Here is a 20,331-nt window from a genome sequence, read left to right as displayed (position 1 = left end):
GAATGTTAGTGTCAGCGTGTGTGGAATACATCCTCTAACCTCGTGTTTCCCGCCTGCCATGACTTGGATCTTAAAGAAATTAAATTGGAAGGAAGTGATTATTACCAAAGGAAGTATCCGCAGGAAGTACCACGCTGAAATAACTTAGTTTTCTCCTTTCTGCTTTTATTCAGTGGTTTGCCGGTTTTACAGAGAATTCCTCTCTTAGAGGAGAGGGGAATCACAGTCCTAAGGGTTAACCCTGGGTCTCCGCTGGGTCACCCTCTGTATTCGGCAGAGGATCTCCGGCCCCTTACTTGAGACAGCAAGTAAAGTAGGGTGCTTACTTGCTTGTATCGGCGGTGCAGAATCAATGTCCACATCCCCTGCCCCGCAAAGGGAGTCTCTGGGCTTCTTAGTCATGCCTGAGTCCTAGCCCGCTCGCCCCGTAATTGACAAAGAGAAAAAAAGGAAAAAAAAGAAAAGTTTCCTTTTGTTCTATTAAGCCACTAATTGACTAATTAGTGGCTTGTTTCAAATGCTGCTTGTTTCCTTTTGTCATGCGGCTTCAGTGAGCAGGCGCCACGGCTCTCCCATGATTGGGGCTTGCTTTCTCAGCCCTTAGTGTCCCTTTTCCTTGAGTTCCTGAAGTCACCCAGACTCTTCAGGAATCTGGGCGGGGTCTTCCCTCCCGCTGCCCCTCTGGCTCAACGGAGCGTCCCCGATTCTTAATGCAGAGCGTGGCTCCAGCCCATGGCCCGGCTCCGCTTCTCCCCGCACTCACCATCGCTCAGGTGGACTCAAGGTAAGATCAGATGAGATCTGGATCCTGAGATCCCTCTAATCCAGTGCCAGGGTCCCTCTTGCAGCTCCTCTCTCTCTCTTTCTCTCTCTTTCTTCTGTGGTGCCCAAAGGCACCTTTCCTTTTTATCCTCCAGGGTTTAGCTGCCATTGGCAGCTGAGGGCCAGGGCCTGTCATCCTCATGGTGTCATTATTTCCAGCTGCCCCCTTTTCCTTAACAACAAGGTCTCAAGGAGAACCCTGTTACATAGAGCATAAGACTTTGTATTGTAAAACCACCATGCATTCTCTCCAGCCCTGAAATGGTGGTACCCTTTCTGTATTAAAGTTGGGGGGGCATGAGAGGCGAGAAGGGGGAAAGGGTGCATCTTCTACCCCCCATTGAATACTTGCCTTGCAACTTCAGGACTTCATGCTGTGGGATAGCTTGTGTAACCTGGGCGGTACTCCAAGAGGAACTCCCTGTCCAATTGAAGGGACCAAAGCAGGTACACAAGCGCTGTGGGAGGTGTAGGGACTCTCCTCCCCGTATAGAGCAGAGCCAGGCCACCAAAGGGGACTTAACCATATACCTTTTAATACTGGGAACATAACAGGCATAAATCAGAGGGTATAGTGGACACTACAGTGCCCCAAAGAGGCAGGATTCAACAAAGGTTAGACACTTACAATCATTGACAAAGAACAAGGGTTAACAAAACATAAAACACAAACAGCAGAACAAACAATACGGGTTGGTGAAATATAAAAAGGCGCAAAATGTCAAATGATAAGGAAATATAGGGCCTTGGTACTTGGAGGGAGAAAAAGGTGGGGGGGAACACAATGGCTCCTTTCCACTGCAAGAAGATTTGCTTCTTGTTATATCACTCACCCCAAGTCACCTCAGCTTGAACCCAGATCTCCCATGTGTTAAGCAGGAATGCTGCCACACAGCCACCAGTAGTGGCACTGCTCAAGCCTGCTAGGGGTCTTGACCTTCCTGGAGCCCCAGCCTCACGTCCAGCTGCCTGGCCTCTGATTGGAGGAGCTGGAAGCAGAGCTGGGAACCCCTCAAGTCACTGCTCAGAGCCTTCCTGGAGCAGGGAAGCCTCTCCTGCTGGCTGCAGCCTCTCGTAGGGGATCCTGGAGCCCAGTGGGGAGCCTCTCCTGCTGGCTGCACACTGCGGTGCTGAAGGTCCCACTGCTGCCTGCAGGTTCTGTTCTTTCAGGCTTTTCTGGGGCACTGCTCCTGCCTCACTGGCTCAGCTCTGTGAAGCTCCTTCCTTGTTGTCCCTCGTTGGTTTCTCCTGAGTCAGCCCATGCTGCCCCTTTTATCCCCCTCCAGGTGACCCAAGGAGCCAATCGGGACATGGCGGGGTGAGTTTCTGGGGCCTGATTGGTGCAGAAAGGGAATCCCAAGTCCTCCAAACATCTTTTGCCCTTTCAAAACCCCTGGGCTAGGTCACTGCCAGCTAGTCTGTCACACTTGCACCAACATTCATTGCAATTAAACCCTATTTACATGAAAATTTAAGTAAATAATGCAAGCCACCCTCCCTCAGGACACAGCCACTTACCTATGCATTGTTTGTGAAACATCTCAGGGTGTCCTGTTTCAAGTGTCGCAAAAGCAGTCTCATCCTGCAGGAGAATGCTGCCCACACTGGTCAAACCAGTTGTGCCACCAGCTGCAAGTGTCCCACTAGGCTGAGTTCCATTTGCCTTAAAAATCTCTTGTTTGTGGATATGCTGCACTGCACTAGACATCAGCAGCAAGTACTGAACTGGTTGAACTGGTTGTGCCACCAGGGACAAGTGTCCTGCTGAGCTTCGTCCCATTCTCTGTGGATACAGTGTACGCACCCTGATCCCTGTTCCACAAATTTATAGACCCTCAAGGAGGCAGACTCCCCCCTACCCTGCCGGCCTTGTTCTGGTGTAAAAAAAAACAAAACCCAACAACCCAGACAGCCTGGCACCAGGATGGAAAGCACGTGAAATCCCTCATGGGCTGCAAAAGTGCATGAAAAGCACAGCCCAAAAAACAGAACTCTTCCCTACACAAAAAACAGCGGGGGAAAAATGTGCAGCTTTGTAAAGTGGGTGCATGAGAGATGCAATGCTTGTAGACACTTTTGTAACCATAAGGTACCCCACACTCAACACCACACCCAGCATCCAGTGCAAAAAGCACGCAGAAAAAGAGGGAAGCAAAAGTGCTGTTGCAAAAATCACCCAGAAAAAGCAAGCAGCAGCCAGAATTGTGAAAGGGAGGCAGACAGGATGCTTTTGCAAGGAAAGATTTTGCCCACCAAACCCCCCAAACACCCAGAAAAAGCAAGGGGAAGAAGTGGGTGAAGTCCTTTGGGAAGACTCTCCTGGGCATTTCTTGTCCTAAAACACTACATCGCAGTAGTGGTACTGAAAGGGCAGGAGGGTGAAATTGTTCTGACATGCCCCCTATTGCATTTTACTAGCTATAGCATAATAAACCATTATGTGGTAAGTCCCGTCCACATTACTCATTTAGTCATCATAAACAAAGAAAAGAAAAGTAAGCCACAAACATTTTTGGGAGGATAAATGCCAGTTACATGGACAAGTACTTCATGAAATCATCAGGCAGCTACAGATGAAGTGAAAGTCTTGGATGTCTTTAGATATTGGGGGAGGAGGGGCACGGAGGTGCTTTAGAGTGGCTCCAAGTGTCTCATGTGTTCAGTGTCCCACACTTCAAAATGGTAGCAGGGGCACTTTAACTAAAGCTCATTTGATATGCTACAGGTGCATGGCAGGAGGCATGATTGTGGGATTGTGCATTAGATACCATCACACCTTATTGCCAGTGCAGGAGGAGCCCAATCCTGAACTCCCCCAGCACCAGCAAGACACAAGCTCTTGTGCCTGGGAGCACCTTCAGTTCAGGAGCTTCAAGCTGTGGGGGCACCTCATGCACCCTGTACAGCTGGTAGATCACTGCAGTGGCAACCTCCTTTCTTCAGGGGTTTCATGCACCTCTGGGGCGGGGGGATTGCCTGACCCTAGAGGGGTTCTGCCACCCCCTGGGCAGGGAGATCATAGCTGCACCCTGTGGAAGCTGGACCCAGGTGAGTCCAAGCGCTGGGAGGCACACTGTGGGGCACAATTGTCCACAGTCATGAAATGCTGGGTTTCTGGCAGTTACACAGTGCTGTTGAGATCCAGAGTACACAGCTGCTGGGGCTAAAATTTCTCAGCAATTGCAGGACTCAGCCTTGCCTGGTCATGGTGCACCCCTGTGGCTGGGAGCCCACAGCTGATGGGACTGCCAGCCACAGGGAAGACCCTGCCACACGTGCAAATTAAAGCTAGATAGCAACCAGCTATAAAGTTAGTACACATTTTTGAGGTCTAACTTTATAGCTTGTTGGAATTTTTTATTGTATGATAAGTACTTTGCATGTGTAGCTGATCTCAAGGTAATTGTGCAATCAACCAGTTACTTGTGCAATACCAATAATGTGTAGAGGGGGCCTGACATGACAGCATGCAGTAGAATGAGCAATAGTAGGTGTGTCTACATGAGATGCTACTGCACAGTAGTTATTGCACATTTAGTTAGTACTTGTAAGTTTATACAAGTACTAAATAAATGGGCAGTAACTGGAGTTGCTGCATACTAGCACTGGTGAATGCCTTATAGTGATTCTACTGCACTCAGGCTGCTGCTCAATCAGTATCTCATGTAAATGTGCCCAGTGAGAAGGAAAACACTGCCATTACATAAGCCCCTGCACACTCAAGGGCTACTCAAGCACTGTCTTAAGTCTTTATCAAAAGATTTGAGTTTGATTTCAAATCTTCATCAATTCCAAATTCTTCATCAGAACGATTGAAAGAATTTTATTGGTACATTAACATAAAGGCATCTTGCTGACAACTGTGAAATTCTAGGTGACTTGGGATTTATCATCATATGCCTTTTATTTACAACTTTTTCTATGAGCTGAGGAGAGAAATAGGTTTCCTGTTGTTGACCTTATTATCAAGTTTGGCTTCATTTAAACCAGTGTATATAGATAATTGTATTTTTCCATCCACAGGTACTCTGTATGTAGGAAGCAGCCATGGAAGAGGCAAAACCATTGCATGTTCTCGTGAAAAAAACAGTAGAGGGTCCACTAGATCAGCAGGGGTGAGTAGAGACTAAGTGCTGTTTTCAGTAAAGCAAATTAGTGGGTTTTGGATAAAAGATAAGAAGAAAACCCCTTAATTTTGTCTTCTTACTTTTTTCTAAGAGTTGGGCCCAAAGCAGAAAGCATGTTGATTTAAATCTGAATTCAAACACAGCAACTTGGTCAAAGGTACCTAATGTACCCATAATAAAGCCTGCTTCATTTGGGTGCAGTTAAATTCACATTTTAAGACTGTGAGCTTTATTTTCATTTACACTGAAGTCTGTTTCCACTATTCCTGCTAGGGAAATGAAGCCCTGAAGTAAATGTCCTTTTAAGACAGCTCCATGTTTATACTGCTCAATATAAAGGCCCAGAATTTAGCACTGTATTAATAATGTCAAGTTCAAGAACCACAAATTGGTCATGGTGCACCCCTGGGGTGGGAGCCCACAGCTGATGGGACTCCCAGCCACAGGAAAGACCCTGCCACACGTGCAAATTAAAGCAACTCTGGGACTAGGGGGGCAGTACACACATCCACAGGAGGCCTCAAATGCCTCTACACAAATGCTCGTAGCATGGGAAACAAGCAGGAGGAACTCACCCTCCTGATGGCTGACACCAGCCCGGACATAATGGGGATCACGGAAATGTGGTGGGACTCTACGCATGATTGGGCAGTGAATGTCAAGGGCTATAGGTTGTACAGGAGGGACAGGATAGGAAGAAGAGGTGGGAGTGTGGCACTCTATATCAAGGAGGAATACACATCCTCGTCAATTAGCACGGAGTCAGAGGAGCGGCACTCTGAGGTGCTTTAGGTTAGAGTACAAGGCAGCCGAGGGGAGAGAGACTTAACGGCGGGGGTCTACTACAGACCTCCCAACCAGGGAGAAGAGCTTGACCAGGAATTCTTAGGTCAGCTCACAGAGGTAGTGAAGGCTAAAGATGTGGTAGTCATGGGGGACCTGAACTTCCCGGATATCCGCTGGGAGGAGCAGTCAGCCAGGTCTGACTGCTCACGTAGGTTCTTAGACAGTGTGCAGGACCTCCATCTAACCCAGGAGGTGCACAGCCCTACCAGGGGGGATGCCTTGCTGGACCAAGTGCTGGCCATGGGCGATGACCTGGTGAGGGGGCTGCGGGTGCTCGACCACCTGGGCGACAGTGATCATCGCCTGCTGGAATTTACCATCCAGCGCAAGGTGACAAAGGCATGCAGTAAAGCAGCAGCTCTAGACTTTAGGAGGGCAAACTTCAATGAGCTAAGGAGGATAGTTGGGGATGCGCTGAGGTCCCAGAGGGGAGGGGAGCCAGGTGTCCAAGGAGAGTGGTCGCTCCTTAAGGAGGCAATCCTCCAAGCCCAAAGGAAGGTAATCCCAATGAGGATCAAAGGGAGCAGGAGAGCACACAAGCCTCCATGACTCACCAAAAGCATCTGGGAATGTCTCCTTGCTAAAAAGGAGGCATATACCCAATGGAAAGAAGGGGTCATCACCAGGGATGACTATTCTGCAGTCGCTCAGGGATGTAGGGGGGCAGTTAGGAAGGCCAAGGCAAAGATGGAATTAGGACTAGCTTCTCAGATTAAGGACAATAACAAGTCCTTTTTTAAATACATAGGGGGCAAAAAGAAGGTCCCATGTAACATGGGGCCCTTGCAGGACGTGTTGGGAAATTTGGTTGTCACATCAGACAACAAAGCTAACATGTTTAACCATTTCTTTGCCTCTGTCTTCCTAAGTAAGGACCAGAACAGCCACCTCTCTGCTGGGCCCCCCTTGGGCCCCAGGGGGGGCACATCTGGGCCAAAGGTTAGTGAGGAACTAGTTAGGGAGCTTCTGGAGGGGCTGGACATATTCAAGTCAGCCAGCCTGGATGATCTCCACCCTAGAGTCCTAAAAGAATTGGCCGAGGTCATTGCAGGACCCCTGGCATGGCTTTATGAGCACTTGCGGTGCTCTGGTGTGGTCCCAGAGGACTGGAAGAGGGCCAACGTGGTTTCCATCTTCAAAAAGGGGAAGAAGGAGGACCCAGGAAACTATAGGCCAGTTAGTCTTACCTCGATCCTAGGCAAGCTGTTCGAGAAAATTATACTGGCACACATCCATGAGGGGCCTGCAGGGGACTGCATGCTTCGGGGGAACCAACACGGGTTCATCAGTGGCAGGTCCTGTCAGACCAACCTGGTGGCCTTCTATGATCAGATTACCAGATCATTAGATGCAGGGGTAGCAGTAGACATAGTCTTCCTGGACTTCCGGAAGACTTTCGACACTGTCTCTCACCCTGTTCTCATTAAGAAACTGGGGGACTGTGATGTCAACACCCACACAGTCTATTGGGTCGCCAGCTGGCTGGAGGGCCGCACCCAGAGGGTGGTAGTGGATGAGTCCTTCTCAACTTGGAAAGACATGGGCAGTGCAGTTCCGCAGGGCTCGGTCCTCAGGCCTGCACTGTTCAACATCTTCATCAGTGATTTGGATGAGGGGATAAAAAGCACCTTGTTCAAAATTGCTGATGACACTAAGATGTGGGGGGATGTGGGCACACTAGAAGGTAGCATCAGGCTACAATCAGACCTAGACAGGTTACAAGGGTGGGCAGATGTGAATAGGATGAGATTCAACACAGACAAATGCAAGGTGATGCACCTGGGGAGGAACAACCAGCACCATACTTACAGGTTGGGGAACTCCCCTCTTGTCAGCACGGAGGCGGAAAAGGATCTTGGAGTCATAATTGACAGTCAGGAAGGCCAACCGTACCTTGTCATGCATCCACAGATGCATCTCAAGCAGGTCCAAAGAGGTGATCCTCCCCCTCTATGAGGCACTGGTCAGGCCGCAGCTGGAGTACTGCATCCAGTTCTGGGCGCTGCACTTCAAGAGGGATATGGACAACGTGGAGAGGGTCCAGAGGAGGGCCACTTGCATGATCAGGGGACAACAGGGCAGGCCCTACGAGGAGAGGCTATAGGATGTGAACCTGTTCAGCCTCCAAAAGAGAAGGCTGAGGGGGGATCTAGTGGCCTGTTATAAACTAGTCAGGGGGGATCAGCAGGCATTGGGGGAGTCACTATTCCCCCGTGCACTGCCAGGAGTGACCAGGAATAACGGTCACAAGCTGGCAGAGGGCAGGTTCAGGTTAGATATCAGGAAGCGCTATTTCACGGACAGGGCGGCTAGGATCTGGAACCAACTTCCAAGAGAAGTGGTGCTGGCTCCTACCCTGGGGGTTTTTAAGAGGAGGTTGGATGAACATCTTGCTGGGGTCATTTGACCCCAGTATTATTTCCTGCCATGGCAGGGGGTTGGACTAGATGATCTACTCAGGTCCCTTCTGACCCTAGAAACTATGAAAGTATGAAATTGGTAAATCCATAGGATTTAGGTCACATGGTTCAGGTTTACCTCTAGGTTTCACAAAGAGATGGGGTAGGAGTGTTTTGGTTGGGGTTTTGGGTTTTTTGTCTTCTAAGGACCAGCTGCATGATTTATTGGACTATAGAATGCTTTCTCTTAACTAACAGGCACACTAGATGCTGGTGATATTGGGGGAATGCACGGCTCCTACAGACATGCAGGAAGCCTGCTCTGACATGCTGGAAATTCAGTGCAGCAGATTAATCGAGCCTGTTGGAGCATGGAAATTGACATGCTCCAACAGCCTTCTGCGTTACATTTATTGGTTTCCCCGTGCATCCCCATGCTGAAAAAATGGGGCACTTTAAAATAAAATACGTCAGATGAGCTTTAGTTCAAAGTGCGCCACTGCCATTTTTTCAGTGTGGGGGCGCAGTTACATATGAAACTCGGGAGCTTTTAACTAGTGCAGCTTGCCAATTAAAGCACTGGGTGCCACGTTCCAGACCACATGTAAAAATGCCTTTAGATATTGCTTTGATATCATATCTTCATTTCTTAGGACTAATCCAAAGGCTGTTGAAATCAGTCTGTTTGGATCCTTAATGAATACTGAGTAATACTATTATTAAAGGCATATGGAATAGATATTATTGTTTTCCAAGGTATAATTTATATTTTAAGCACTGTATACATTATTCATAGTAGTGGAGTGTCTATTAATATTAACATCAGTCACAGTAGTTACAATAGACTGGAAATGGAAAGTGTCATAGGATTTTTTTTTTAATTGCGTGTGCATGTTTTTAACTGTTGACATGAAATAGGGTTCTTGTCCCAGGTATACCTGTGAGTGAATAAATGCATCAATGACTTGATTTTCTGATCTGTAAAGCAGTGGTAATAATACTTCTCAAAGTACTGAATATGTTTTATAAAAGTAGTTCTATATATTTAGATTAAAGCCACTTTTGAAGTGCCAAGTATTAGTGTTATTATTAGTAACACTAGATGAAATGCTCTTTGATCATGAAGCCTGCTCTTGCTGAGAAACTACTTGAATTAAAATAAGATGAACATCCATCCAGAAAGGCTGTTCCCAAACATTTGTTTCTAATCTCTAGGTTTGGTAAGTGGTATTCAGGGCTTGACTGAGAAATTCAACCTTTGAGCTATGTCTAAAAGTTACCTGTCTGACTTTTTGGAAATTTACAGATGAGTCTTTTTTAGTTGTGATATGTAGCCTAATTCTTATCTACATAGCCAGAGTCTTAGGGTGAAGTTACATGTTACACTTAGACCATAGTAAGGACATTTAAAACATGAGCACATTAAAACTTGTTAGCTTGTATTGAGTGTCCTCTGAGCATCTCAAAATTATGCCACTTCAGGTGAGCGTTAACTCTGGGCTATGTTACCCAACTCATGTTGAATAACTTCAGTCCTGTCCATAGAGGTAAAACTAGCAACTCGCAGTCCTTCATAGTCCCAGGATATACCACTCCCACCTTTCTGCCCCCACCCATGGCAGGGATAGATCACAGGTTTCCTGGCTCCTAACCACACCGCTGTTCACTAGCCCTCTAGTGGCAGTGCTGGCAAGAAATTGTATTAACTCTTAATTTGTGACTGCTCACAGTGAACACATCTACATGTGTTATTAATGTGCTGTAAACTTCCTGTGCAGTAAAATAGAAAGCTTTCCCCAGCAGAGTGTCTACATATGCACCCATTGAAAGCAAATTTGCTGGGACTGGGACTGAGAAAATGTCCTCACACTCGGCTGCTGCTCCAGTCAGCAGATTGGAGCACAGGCTGGGAAGCAGCTGCCTGGAGGAAGGGGCAATTTCCCCGCCCCATGCTGTCTGGGTTAATTAAGAAAAATTTGCTCGCATTCAGCAGTCTACATGTGCACTACTGCGCAGTAATTACTGTGCAGTTAATCTGCTGCCTGTATTTACAGGTAGTAGGCAACCGTGCAGTAGACTAGTCTACTGCACAGTAAATGCTGTGCATGTGTAGATGGTGATGCTTTAGTGTGCAGTCGATTAGTCTTTATAGCTGGTTGCTATCTAGCTTTAATTTGCTTGTGTAACAGGATCTGGCTTCATGTGCCTCCTAAACCCTGCCCCTTCCTGTCAGTTGATTCTCCAGTCATGCATAGGGGTTTCCATTCTGGGCCTGATGACTAGTCTGCTTTCCCTGCTAGAGCTTAGCTTAGATCCCTTTAGCTCTTTTCTTTTGGACAGCCTAGACACTTACACTGGTGCAGTTTACTACTCTGCCTACATTTTCTGGGAGAGTTACAGTAAAGTACAGGCATATCTCAGAGATATTGCAGGTTTGGTTCCAGACCACCGCAATAAAGCGAATATCGCAATAAACCGAGTCACACAAATTTTTTGGTTTCCCAGTGCATATACAAGTTATGTTTACACTATATTGTAGTCTGTTAAGTGTGCAATAGCATTATGTCTAAAAAAAAATGTACATACCTTAATTAAAAAATACTTTATTGCTAAAAAGTGCTAACCATCATCTGAGCCTTCAGTGAGTCGTAATCTTTTTGCTAGTGGAGGGTCTTGCCTCGTTGATGGCTGCTGACTGATCAGGGTGGTGGTTGCTGAAGGTTGGGGTGGCTGTGGCAATTTCTTAAAATAAGACAACAATGAAGTTTGCCGCATTGATTGACTCTTCCTTCACAAAAGATTTCTCTGTAGCACTCGATGCTGTTTGATAGCATTTTACCCACAGTAGAACTTCTTTCAAAATTGGAGTCAATCCTCTCAAACCCTGCCGCTGCTTCATCAACTAAGTTTATGTAATATTCTAAATCCTTTGTTGTCATTTCAACAATGTTCACAGCATCTTCACCAGGAGTAGATTCCATCTCAAGAAACCACTTTCTTTGCTCATCCATAAGAAGCAACTCCTCATCCGTTAAAGTTTTATCATGAGATTGCAGCAATTCAGTCACATCTTCAGGCTCCACTTCTAATTCTAGTTCTCTTGCTATTTCCACCACATCTGCAGTTACTTCCTCCACTGAAGTCTTGAACCCCTCAAAGTCATCCGTGAGGGTTGGAATCAGCTTCTTCCAAACTCCTGTTAATGTTGATATTTTGACCTCCTCCCATGAATCACGAATGTTCTTAATGGCATCTAGAACGGTGAATCCTCTCCAGAAGATTTTCAATTTACTTTGCCCAGATCCATCAGAGGAATCACTATCTATGGCAGCTATAGCCTTACAAAATGTATTTCTTAAATAATAAGACTTGAAAGTGGAAATTACTCCTTGATCCATGGGCTGCAGAATGGATGTTGTGTTAGCAGGCATGAAAACAACATTAATCTCGTTGTACATCTCCATCAGAGCTCCTGGGTGACCAGGTGCATTGTCAATGAGCAGTAATGTTTTGAAAGGAACCTTTTTTTCTGAGCAGTAGGTCTCAACAGTGGGCTTAAAATATTCAGTAAACCATGTTGTAAACAGATGTGCTGTCATCCAGGCTTTGTTGTTCCATTTATAGAGCACAGGCAGAGTAGATTTAGCATAATTCTTAAGGGCCCTAGGATTTTCGGAGTGGTAAATGAGCACAGGCTTCAACTTAAAGTCACCAGCTGCATTAGCCCCTAACAAGAGAGTCTGCCTGTCCTTTGAAGCTTTGAAGCCAGGCATTGACTTCTCTCTAGCTATGAGAGTCCTAGATGGCATCTTCTTCCAATATAAGGCTGTTTAGTCTACATTGAAAATCTGTTGTTTAGTGTAGCCACCTTCATCAATTATCTTAGCTAGATCTTCTGGATAACTTGCTGCAGCTTCTACATCAGCACTTGCTGCTTCACCTTGCACTTTTATGTTATGGAGACGGCTTCTTTCCTTAAACCTCATGAACCAACCTCTGCTAGCTTCAAACTTTTCTTCTGCAGCTTCGTCGCCTCTCTCAGCCTTCATAGAATTGAAGAGAGTTAGGGCCTTGCTCTGAATTAGGCTTTGGCTTAAGGGAATGTTGTGGCTGGTTTGATCTTCTATCCAGACCACTAAAACTTTCTCCATATCAGCAATAAGGCTGTTTCGCTTTCTTATCATTCGTGTGTTCACTGGAATAGCACTTTTAATTTCCTTCAAGAACTTTTCCTTTGCATTCACAACTTGGCTAACTGTTTGGCGTAAGAGGCCTAGCTTTCGGCCTATCTCGGCTGTCAACATGCCTTCCTCACTAAGCTTAATCATTTCTAGCTTTTGATTTAAAGTGAGAGATGTGCGACTCTTCCTTTCACTTGAACGCTTAGAAGCCATTGTAGGGTTATTAATTGGCCTAATTTCAATATTGTTGTATCTCAGGGAATAGGGAGGCCCGAGGAGAGGGAAAGAGATGAGGGAACGTCCGGTCGGTGGAGCAGTCAGAACACACACAACATTTATCGATTAAGTTCACCGTCTTATATGGGCGCGGTTCATGGTGCCCCAAAACAATTACAATAGTAACGTCAAAGATCACAGATCACCATAACAAATATAATAATAATGAAAAAGTTTGAAATATTGCAAGAATTACCAAAATGTGACACAGAGACACGAAGTGAGCAAATGCTGTTGGAAAAATGGCACCGATGGAAAAATGGCGCCGATAGACTTGCTCGACGCAGGGTTGCCACAAACCTTCAATTTGTAAAAAACCCAATATCTGCGAAGCGCAATAAAGTGAAGCACAATAAAATAAGGTATGCCTGTAGTAAAGAATCTTGTGTAGACATACCCAGTATGTTCTAACTTAACACTGCTTAATAGTCCACAAATTTTGAATGGTTTAAGTATAACATTTAATTTAATTGAAGAAACTGTTTTTCATGGCAGACCTAGCCTAGATTTGTAATCCAGTGTTACCCCAACTTCTGCTCCTATCCACAAAAAAATGCCTCTGACCTGAGAGTTGATCAACTAATTAACTCTTTTTTGAAGACCTGTCTTTGAGTATAAATAATTAAGTGGGTGCTCCCTAGACCATACTTGCATGAGTCCAATGTTTCAGTCATCTGCTAAGCAGAAAATTCTGAGAGGAAGCAGAGTTTCATCTGTCCCAGCCCAGCCCTCAGTAGAGTCCCAGAATTCAGGGGCCCAGTGCAGTTAATCCCATATAAAGAACTTTTCCTTGTGGGGAAATTTACCACTAGATCACAAAATTTATATCAGTATAAATTCCTATGTGGGCACTCTCATTCCAGAGTAAAAATATCTTTTTTCTGGTTTACCTTTCCAAGGAACATAAAATATTCTTATTCTAATGGGATGGCAGGAGGGAACACTACACAGGAGGATAAACCATATTGAGCTAGCAGCATAACTATACTGGTAAAATTATGCAGGTAAATTATCACATAGGTCAGCCCAAAGTTGTCCTTTCAAAAGGTTTCAATGTGTACGTTCCTTCATATATTTATTTTTAAAGGCAGCTGTCTTTGAGGACTGGGTAGGTTAAGTGATTAATAACAACATTCAGTGCCTTTCATTTTTTGGTTTCTCTAGCCTGAAGCAGTTTGCCTCATATCGCTGCTAGGGCTTTGGGGTCTGTGCAGCTTTTTTATTCCCCCTTCATGCCCCTTACTTCCCAAAATAAGGCACAGTGACATCCTTGCTCTAACAGAACTTCTGCCTCTATGCTAGCACTTACTTTAATCACAGAAGTTCACCTTAACTGCTGGCACTGCACTTTACTTGTTCAAATCTGCTTCCAAGTGCTAGAATCTGTTTAAAATGCTGCTGCTGGCTCCTTTATACAGTTTGCCTGCATTCTCCACCAACTGTAGCAGGCTCAGGATTATTACTTAGCTCACAAGGTCTTGAAATACAATATCGTCGTTTGTTCTCAGGAATATCTGTCCCACAAGCATATTCCTACATCAACCAGTTCTCAAACATTACTAAAAACACAGTCTACAAAGGGTTAACTCACAGGTCTGAGTCCTCTTCAGTCCCTGAGAAGGACTTCTGGCTTACTACTGCTTCTTCCTCACTGCAGTCTTTTCCTCTCGGGCTGGCTATGTCTTAGTTCTCTGCTGTGGCGCTGCATCTCACTATCCCATAGCCCTTGGGTCTCTCCCCAGACTCTGAGTCCCTGGTCACTAGTCAAGCTACTCTTTCTCTCTCCCTTATTTTTTTCTCTGGGAGCCTTTTAATTTCCTGTGGCCACTAATTATCTCTCTCAACTGGCCCAGTCCTCCTGAGCAGCCTGTACTGCATGTCACCACTCACAGCTGACCTGTAGCCCCTGGCTCCAACAACTTGCTACAGTTTCTAATTCAGATCCATGCTGGGCTGATAGTGAATGACTGTCTGGGGACTGCATTGAAATTAACTGGGAGTTTCAGTTCCTGGTAGGCGGTTTTCCTTGTCATAATATATTAGCCTCTTCTGCTTGCAAACTCAGTAGATAGCTTAAAAACTAAATGGGAAAGGCTCTGAACAACTGTACCCTTTTGGCCCTTGAAGACCCTTGGCCCTTTTGACTCTTGCTGTTTTAGGGCAAGATAGAAACACATTGTTTGAATGGGGTGAAGTTTGGGTTTTCATGGCCTTTTAATAGCCATAAATTCCTTTTGAATTGAGTCAGGGTAAAATAGGATCCCATATGCCCACCTATCTCACAAAGACTTGTTCATATTTTACTATGTTATTGCAATTGACTTTTCCTTAGAAGGAGGAAATTCAAAACTAATGAACAGTAGGATCCCCTGGGCTGTGGTATCCAGCCATCAACTCTTAGGAGACAGAGACAGCAGCTTGTAAGGCATCTTATCCACTTTGAAGAGAATTAGATGATTGGATCTTCAAGCTATCAACTTCTCAAGGCAAGAGCAAAACACTGATGTGATTCAGGTGCTTGCCAAACAAGGAAAGAGGGAACAGTTCAAAGCAAAAAGACCCCAAAACCGAAGCCAAAAGTTGGCTTATTCTTTACCCTGGTACTAGAAAGTACTAATTTCATGCTCCTTCAGTTCAGCACAGCTCCTATTTTTGGGACGTGTGATACCACATTGTCAAGAAAGCCTAATTAAGGAGGGGTTGCATTTGAAGACACTTTATCTTCACTAAACATTGTCCTTTTTTTAAAGGAAGTTTAATTAGTTCCATGCCACATGGATATCAGAATTTGGAAACCAGTAAAAATGTAAGAAATATTGTTCAGATAATTGATAGGAACAGAACCTATTTAGGCAATCATCCCAAAGCAGTTTTCTAACCCTATGATACAAAAGTGGGCAATTATTTGGACTGGAGGGCCACTTAAGCAGTTTTGGTGAGTTATTGAGTGCCAGGGGAAGTATATAGCCCAGAATTTTGGTGAGATGTTGGAGGAGGGGGAATTTTGACCTGGCCTCACCTGATCCATTTCCCCCCCAGTAATGGCTGTTTATACCACTCATTGCAGTGGTGGCGGGGGGGGGGATGCGTGTAGGGAGATGCTTATTAATCCTATCCAACCCTGCATCTGCCTCACACTCACTACTGGGGGTGTCAGGCAGAGTTGGCAGGTGGGCAGGCAGGGTGCACTCAGCTATGCAGATGGGATGGGGCCATGGGCAAGCAGGGAGAGGTATCTGGGAGAAGAATGGGTGGGGCCAGGGCTGGGATCACGGGGTGGTAACAGTGCGAGGCCAGGGCTCAGGGCAGAGCCACAATGTATTTCCCACATGAGCAGAAGAGATCATTAAACCCAGGCTCCCACAACTTGGGTGTGTGCTCTAGCCACTGAGCTACTAGATAAAAGAACGATGGTGGCAGTAACATTCCTTCCCATCTCAAGTTGTGTCTTAAAAAAGGGTATGGATCCATATCACATTTTGAAAGTGAAAGCTCAAGTGTCTAATTCTAGGCACATTAACCATAAACATATATCTGGAAAATATTGTATTAAAAGTTAGTAAATGCTATATTTACTCAAATATAAGATGAGATTCCCCCCAATCAGCATAGGGGAAAAGGCTTTTTGTCTTACAATCACATTCAAGGAACCCACATTAAATACATTGTCTATTGTTAAACTCCTGCAAAAACAGCATGTACTCAGTAATCAAAATCAACCATGAGGTTTCTTAAATACAGCAAACCCTAAGCTTGATTGTAAAACACGTAGCTTATATAGAACAAACATACAGATAAGAACATGGAATAGGAATAGGTTATAACTGCCTATCTGAATAACATATACAGTAGTGCCCATTGCACTTAGTCCCGCTCAGTGCCAATTCATTTTCAAGTCATGGTGAACCACTGCACTGAATACATTTTGACTCCCTCTTCACTTTCACAGCTGAGCTGTGCCTTTCTTTTCCATTTCCAATCATTGCTGTTTCTTCATCAGCCTTAAAGTCAAGCAAACAGCACCAAAGGAGCTCCACAAAGTTCACCCAGAATTCCTCTGTTGCCCCCGTTCTCAGCCTTTGGTTGCTCTATGCCTCATCTTCATAAAAAAAATTTTGCAGGATCCCAGGACTCAAATGAAGAATACCCAGTTCCAGGCATGAGTAGGGGGTTAATTAGCACATGCCTTCTTTGTTGGGCAGTGGTGATGAGTGATGAGTTTGACACCCCTGACTTAAACTGTTGCTACTGCTGTCATTGTGCCCTATTCTCTGCAAAGCTATACAAACGTATTCCTCGTAATTGCAGACAGAAGTTTCAGAAGGCACTCTGTTTTGAAATGCCTTCATCTGATTCACCTCACCTCATGCAGATTTTCAGATTTTCACCGTTAGCTACAAAGGACCAACTCTTGGGACCATCATAAATTCTAGTTTATTGGATGGGATGTGAAGTTACCAATAAAATCATAAACTCAAACTTTGAGTTATGGGTGGTACTGGTCACCTTAGCACATACACATGCACTCACTCATTCAAACCCATGTAGTATAGTAGATGCTGTAGTGATTGTGAGAGCACTGGTGTCGGTATATCTACCTATCGAAGCCCCTGGAGTCTGCTGTCAATCATCAGCTTCCTTCAAGGTGATGTCTTCTGCAGAAGGGGGTCACCTGCTTGTCCTTCTGTCTCAGTAAGTCAGGTGCTGGATGAGAAGGTGCCACTCAGGGTCACGCTTCACTGCCTCTTATCCCTTTCTGGTAGACTTGTGTGATCCCTAGCATCATCTTGACAGCCCTATCTGGAGGTCACTGTCCCACATGGGCTTTAAGTAGTACATGACAGCTGTTAGTCACAGGGGTCTCTGCCTGCTGAAGCCTGAAGTTTCAGGAGTTCACCCTTGACTTATTGACTTAAAGGTTGTATTGTCATGGGTTACAAGAATAGTCAGTAGGGTGGGTTCTCAGTTCTAGGAATTAGTTTCTTGGCTTGATTAGCTTAAAATGGCTTGTAGAGTAGAGTTTTGTTTGTAGATCAGAGGTAAGTTCCTCTGGCTAGGCTATTGTCAGTTAACAGCCAGAGGTACTTGGTTTGTCATTCATACTTGCATTCGTTCAAGGGACCACCCAATATAGCAGATTTTATCACTTTACAGTTACGATTTCAATGCAGTTTTTAACAGTGGTCCAGGGTATAACTTCATTCTACAGGGAGTACATTTCCTTAAGGGTTTAAAAGTATAAAATATAAATTACAGAATGCCATGGTAAAAATGAGACTGATGAAATATAAAAATTCACTGTGAGAAATATATAAAAATGCAATGTGAGGTAGTGAGAATCAAAGGTTACTGGGGACAGTGAGTTAGGTTAGCACCAGGATATATTTGCAGTTGTTGAAGTGGATATTTTAGTTCTTTTGTTTTCTTTAGTGACACTGAGCTTAGTTGATATGTAGTTTCTAGGTTTCTCCTACAGAAAGCCACTTCAGTTTTCTGGCTTGCCCTGAGCCTTGCTACACCCATGCAATGAGTGTGCTAGGTCTCTGCCAATACTTAGAAGGAAAATAAATGCACAAAAGTGTGGGGGGGGCGGTGGAATGCAGGCAAGAAGGGGCTTCTGTTCTATCAATGTCCAGAAGGGAAATGTACAAAGGGAGTTTTCTGCTGCAACCCAATTGGCCATTTTTGAAGTTGTCTGCAGCTGAGCACTTGTGTTTGGTTACAGCTACCACTTGTGTTTGGTAACAGTTTTCTGTGGCCAGATCGGGCGAAAATTGCCACTTCTGTCTACACCCAATATTAACAATGACAACTGGCACAATATTGACATTCCATTCACTCCAGATTAGGTTACCTATTTAGGCAAGAAGGTGTGATATTCAAGATCAATTTTCGATTATGTACAGATGCAGCAGTTGTATCAATATCAAAGGATACCAACACAAATTGTTAAAATGCAACTGTTACATCTTCATGATTATTCTAATGATACATACATAGCAAAATTGCTGCAGTTTTAACCCCATTGTATTCAAAGGCAAATTTAGGGCATTTAACTGTATTTATGTCACTATAGGATCAGGCAGACATAATATAATAACAGCTGCTCTATGCTTCTGAGGCTGCTGATCATAGTTCAGTTAAATGTGTGATGGGAACTGATCTGCAATCCTAACAACCATGCCTCCTGCCATGGCAGTCATGGAGGCATAACTGTGGCACTGGCAGTCAGCTAATCAGTGCTTCCAACCATGGGAGCACACAGGAGTTATAAAGGGCTCTGGTGTGCTCCCCAGGCTGGGAGCATTGATCTTCATGGGCCACACATTCCATTTAAGGTGGGGTAGGAACCAGCCACAAAGTTATATATCAAAACTTTATGGCTTATTCCCCATTTCATCATGCCATTAATTGCATGGATGTGTAGCTAGGCTACTACTTAAGACATGATTAAGTGTGACATCTGTCAGGGGCCTGAGTGTCAGTTTGTTTTCCCTTTTAAAGTGGTTACAAGGTATATTTATCCAGACCCTTCGTACATGTTTTTCCTCTTTTTCTATTTTTTCTTTTTACCTGAACCCAAGTTGCATTTGCACTTAACGATAATCTAAACAGTTTCATTGTATGGATTCACTAGTTCAAATTCAGCCTAGAATAGTAATAAACAATTGTTACAGCCTAATCGCTGTTTTTTAGCTCGTAAGGTAAGATTTTGCAGGATTCAGTCCAGTTTCAAACAGAGAGGGTGCAACTCAAACTACTAGCACTATTGCATTAATAGTAGCCTAAATAGTAGGCCTGTGCGAAGCAGCTAGTATTCGCTTCAGATTCGGTTTCAGCCAGTTCAGGGGACAGTGATTCAATTTGATGATTCAAATCACTGTCCCGAATCAAATCAGCTGAATCTGATTCAGAGATTTGGTCACCGCTGAATTGGCTGAATCTCCAAATTGGCCCCATCCCCTGCCCACTCTCCCAGGCCCAGCTCCTGGCTCTTTAAAAAAACCAAAAAAAAGCCCCCATTCACCACCTGTTGCCAGGTGGGGGGGCAGTCCCTGCTGCCTCTCACTTCCTTCCACTGCATGTGGGGCTCTACCACAAGCCCCTCAAAGCCCCAAGGTCACTACAGCAGCTGGTGAGTCAGGGCTTTTTTTTTTAAAGAACCAGGAGCTAGGGCAAGTGGGGCAGACATAGAAGGGGGCTGGGAGAGTGGGGAGGGGATTGGGAGGCTCGTTACAAAGCCTCCCAGACAGTGTGGGGCAGTGGGGGCAGCAGGGATCACCCCCCTGCCTGGCAGCAGCTGGTGAGTGGGGGATATTTTTTAAAGATTCGGGAGCTGGGGCCAGGCAGGGCAGCCATGGCAGGGAGGGGCTGGAACAGTGGGCAGGGGTTGGGGGGCACTCAGGGGGGCTGAGAGAGCAGGCAGGGGATGGGAACTGGCAGGGGTCTCCCCATGGTCCCTTCCCCCCATCTCTGCCCCCTGCCCCTTCTTCAACCCCCCACCTTCTCTGCCCCTGCTTACAAGCATGGAGTCCAGGTCCAGCTCCCTGAGGCAGTGAGCAGGGACTGCCTTAATCTCTGAAGCTGTCCAAATCTTTTTTTTAAATCAATCTGGAGAGCTTTGAATTGATTTCGACTTTTTAATTGGTCTCCTGATTCAATTTGGATTTGGAGATTTGG

At 45.2% G+C, this 20,331-nt stretch overlaps 1 protein-coding gene across 1 annotated transcript in view; it reads left to right on the top strand.

Annotated features, from left to right (window-relative positions):
- Positions 1 to 20,331, top strand: part of LMNTD1 (lamin tail domain containing 1) — a 119,643-nt gene that overhangs the window by 51,677 nt on the left and 47,635 nt on the right. Inside the window, exon 7 of the mRNA XM_090041116.1 lies at positions 4,846 to 4,937. Within this exon, the coding sequence (XP_089897242.1) occupies positions 4,846 to 4,937 (92 nt within the window). The remainder of the gene's footprint in view (positions 1 to 4,845; positions 4,938 to 20,331) is intronic.

Source organism: Crocodylus siamensis, chromosome 4 (genome assembly GCF_052110815.1).
Source record: "Crocodylus siamensis isolate JL-2025a chromosome 4, ASM5211081v1, whole genome shotgun sequence".
NCBI lineage: Eukaryota > Metazoa > Chordata > Crocodylia > Crocodylidae > Crocodylus > Crocodylus siamensis.
The sequence above is the reverse complement of the archived record's forward strand: the minus strand, read 5'-3'. Positions and strand labels throughout refer to the sequence as shown.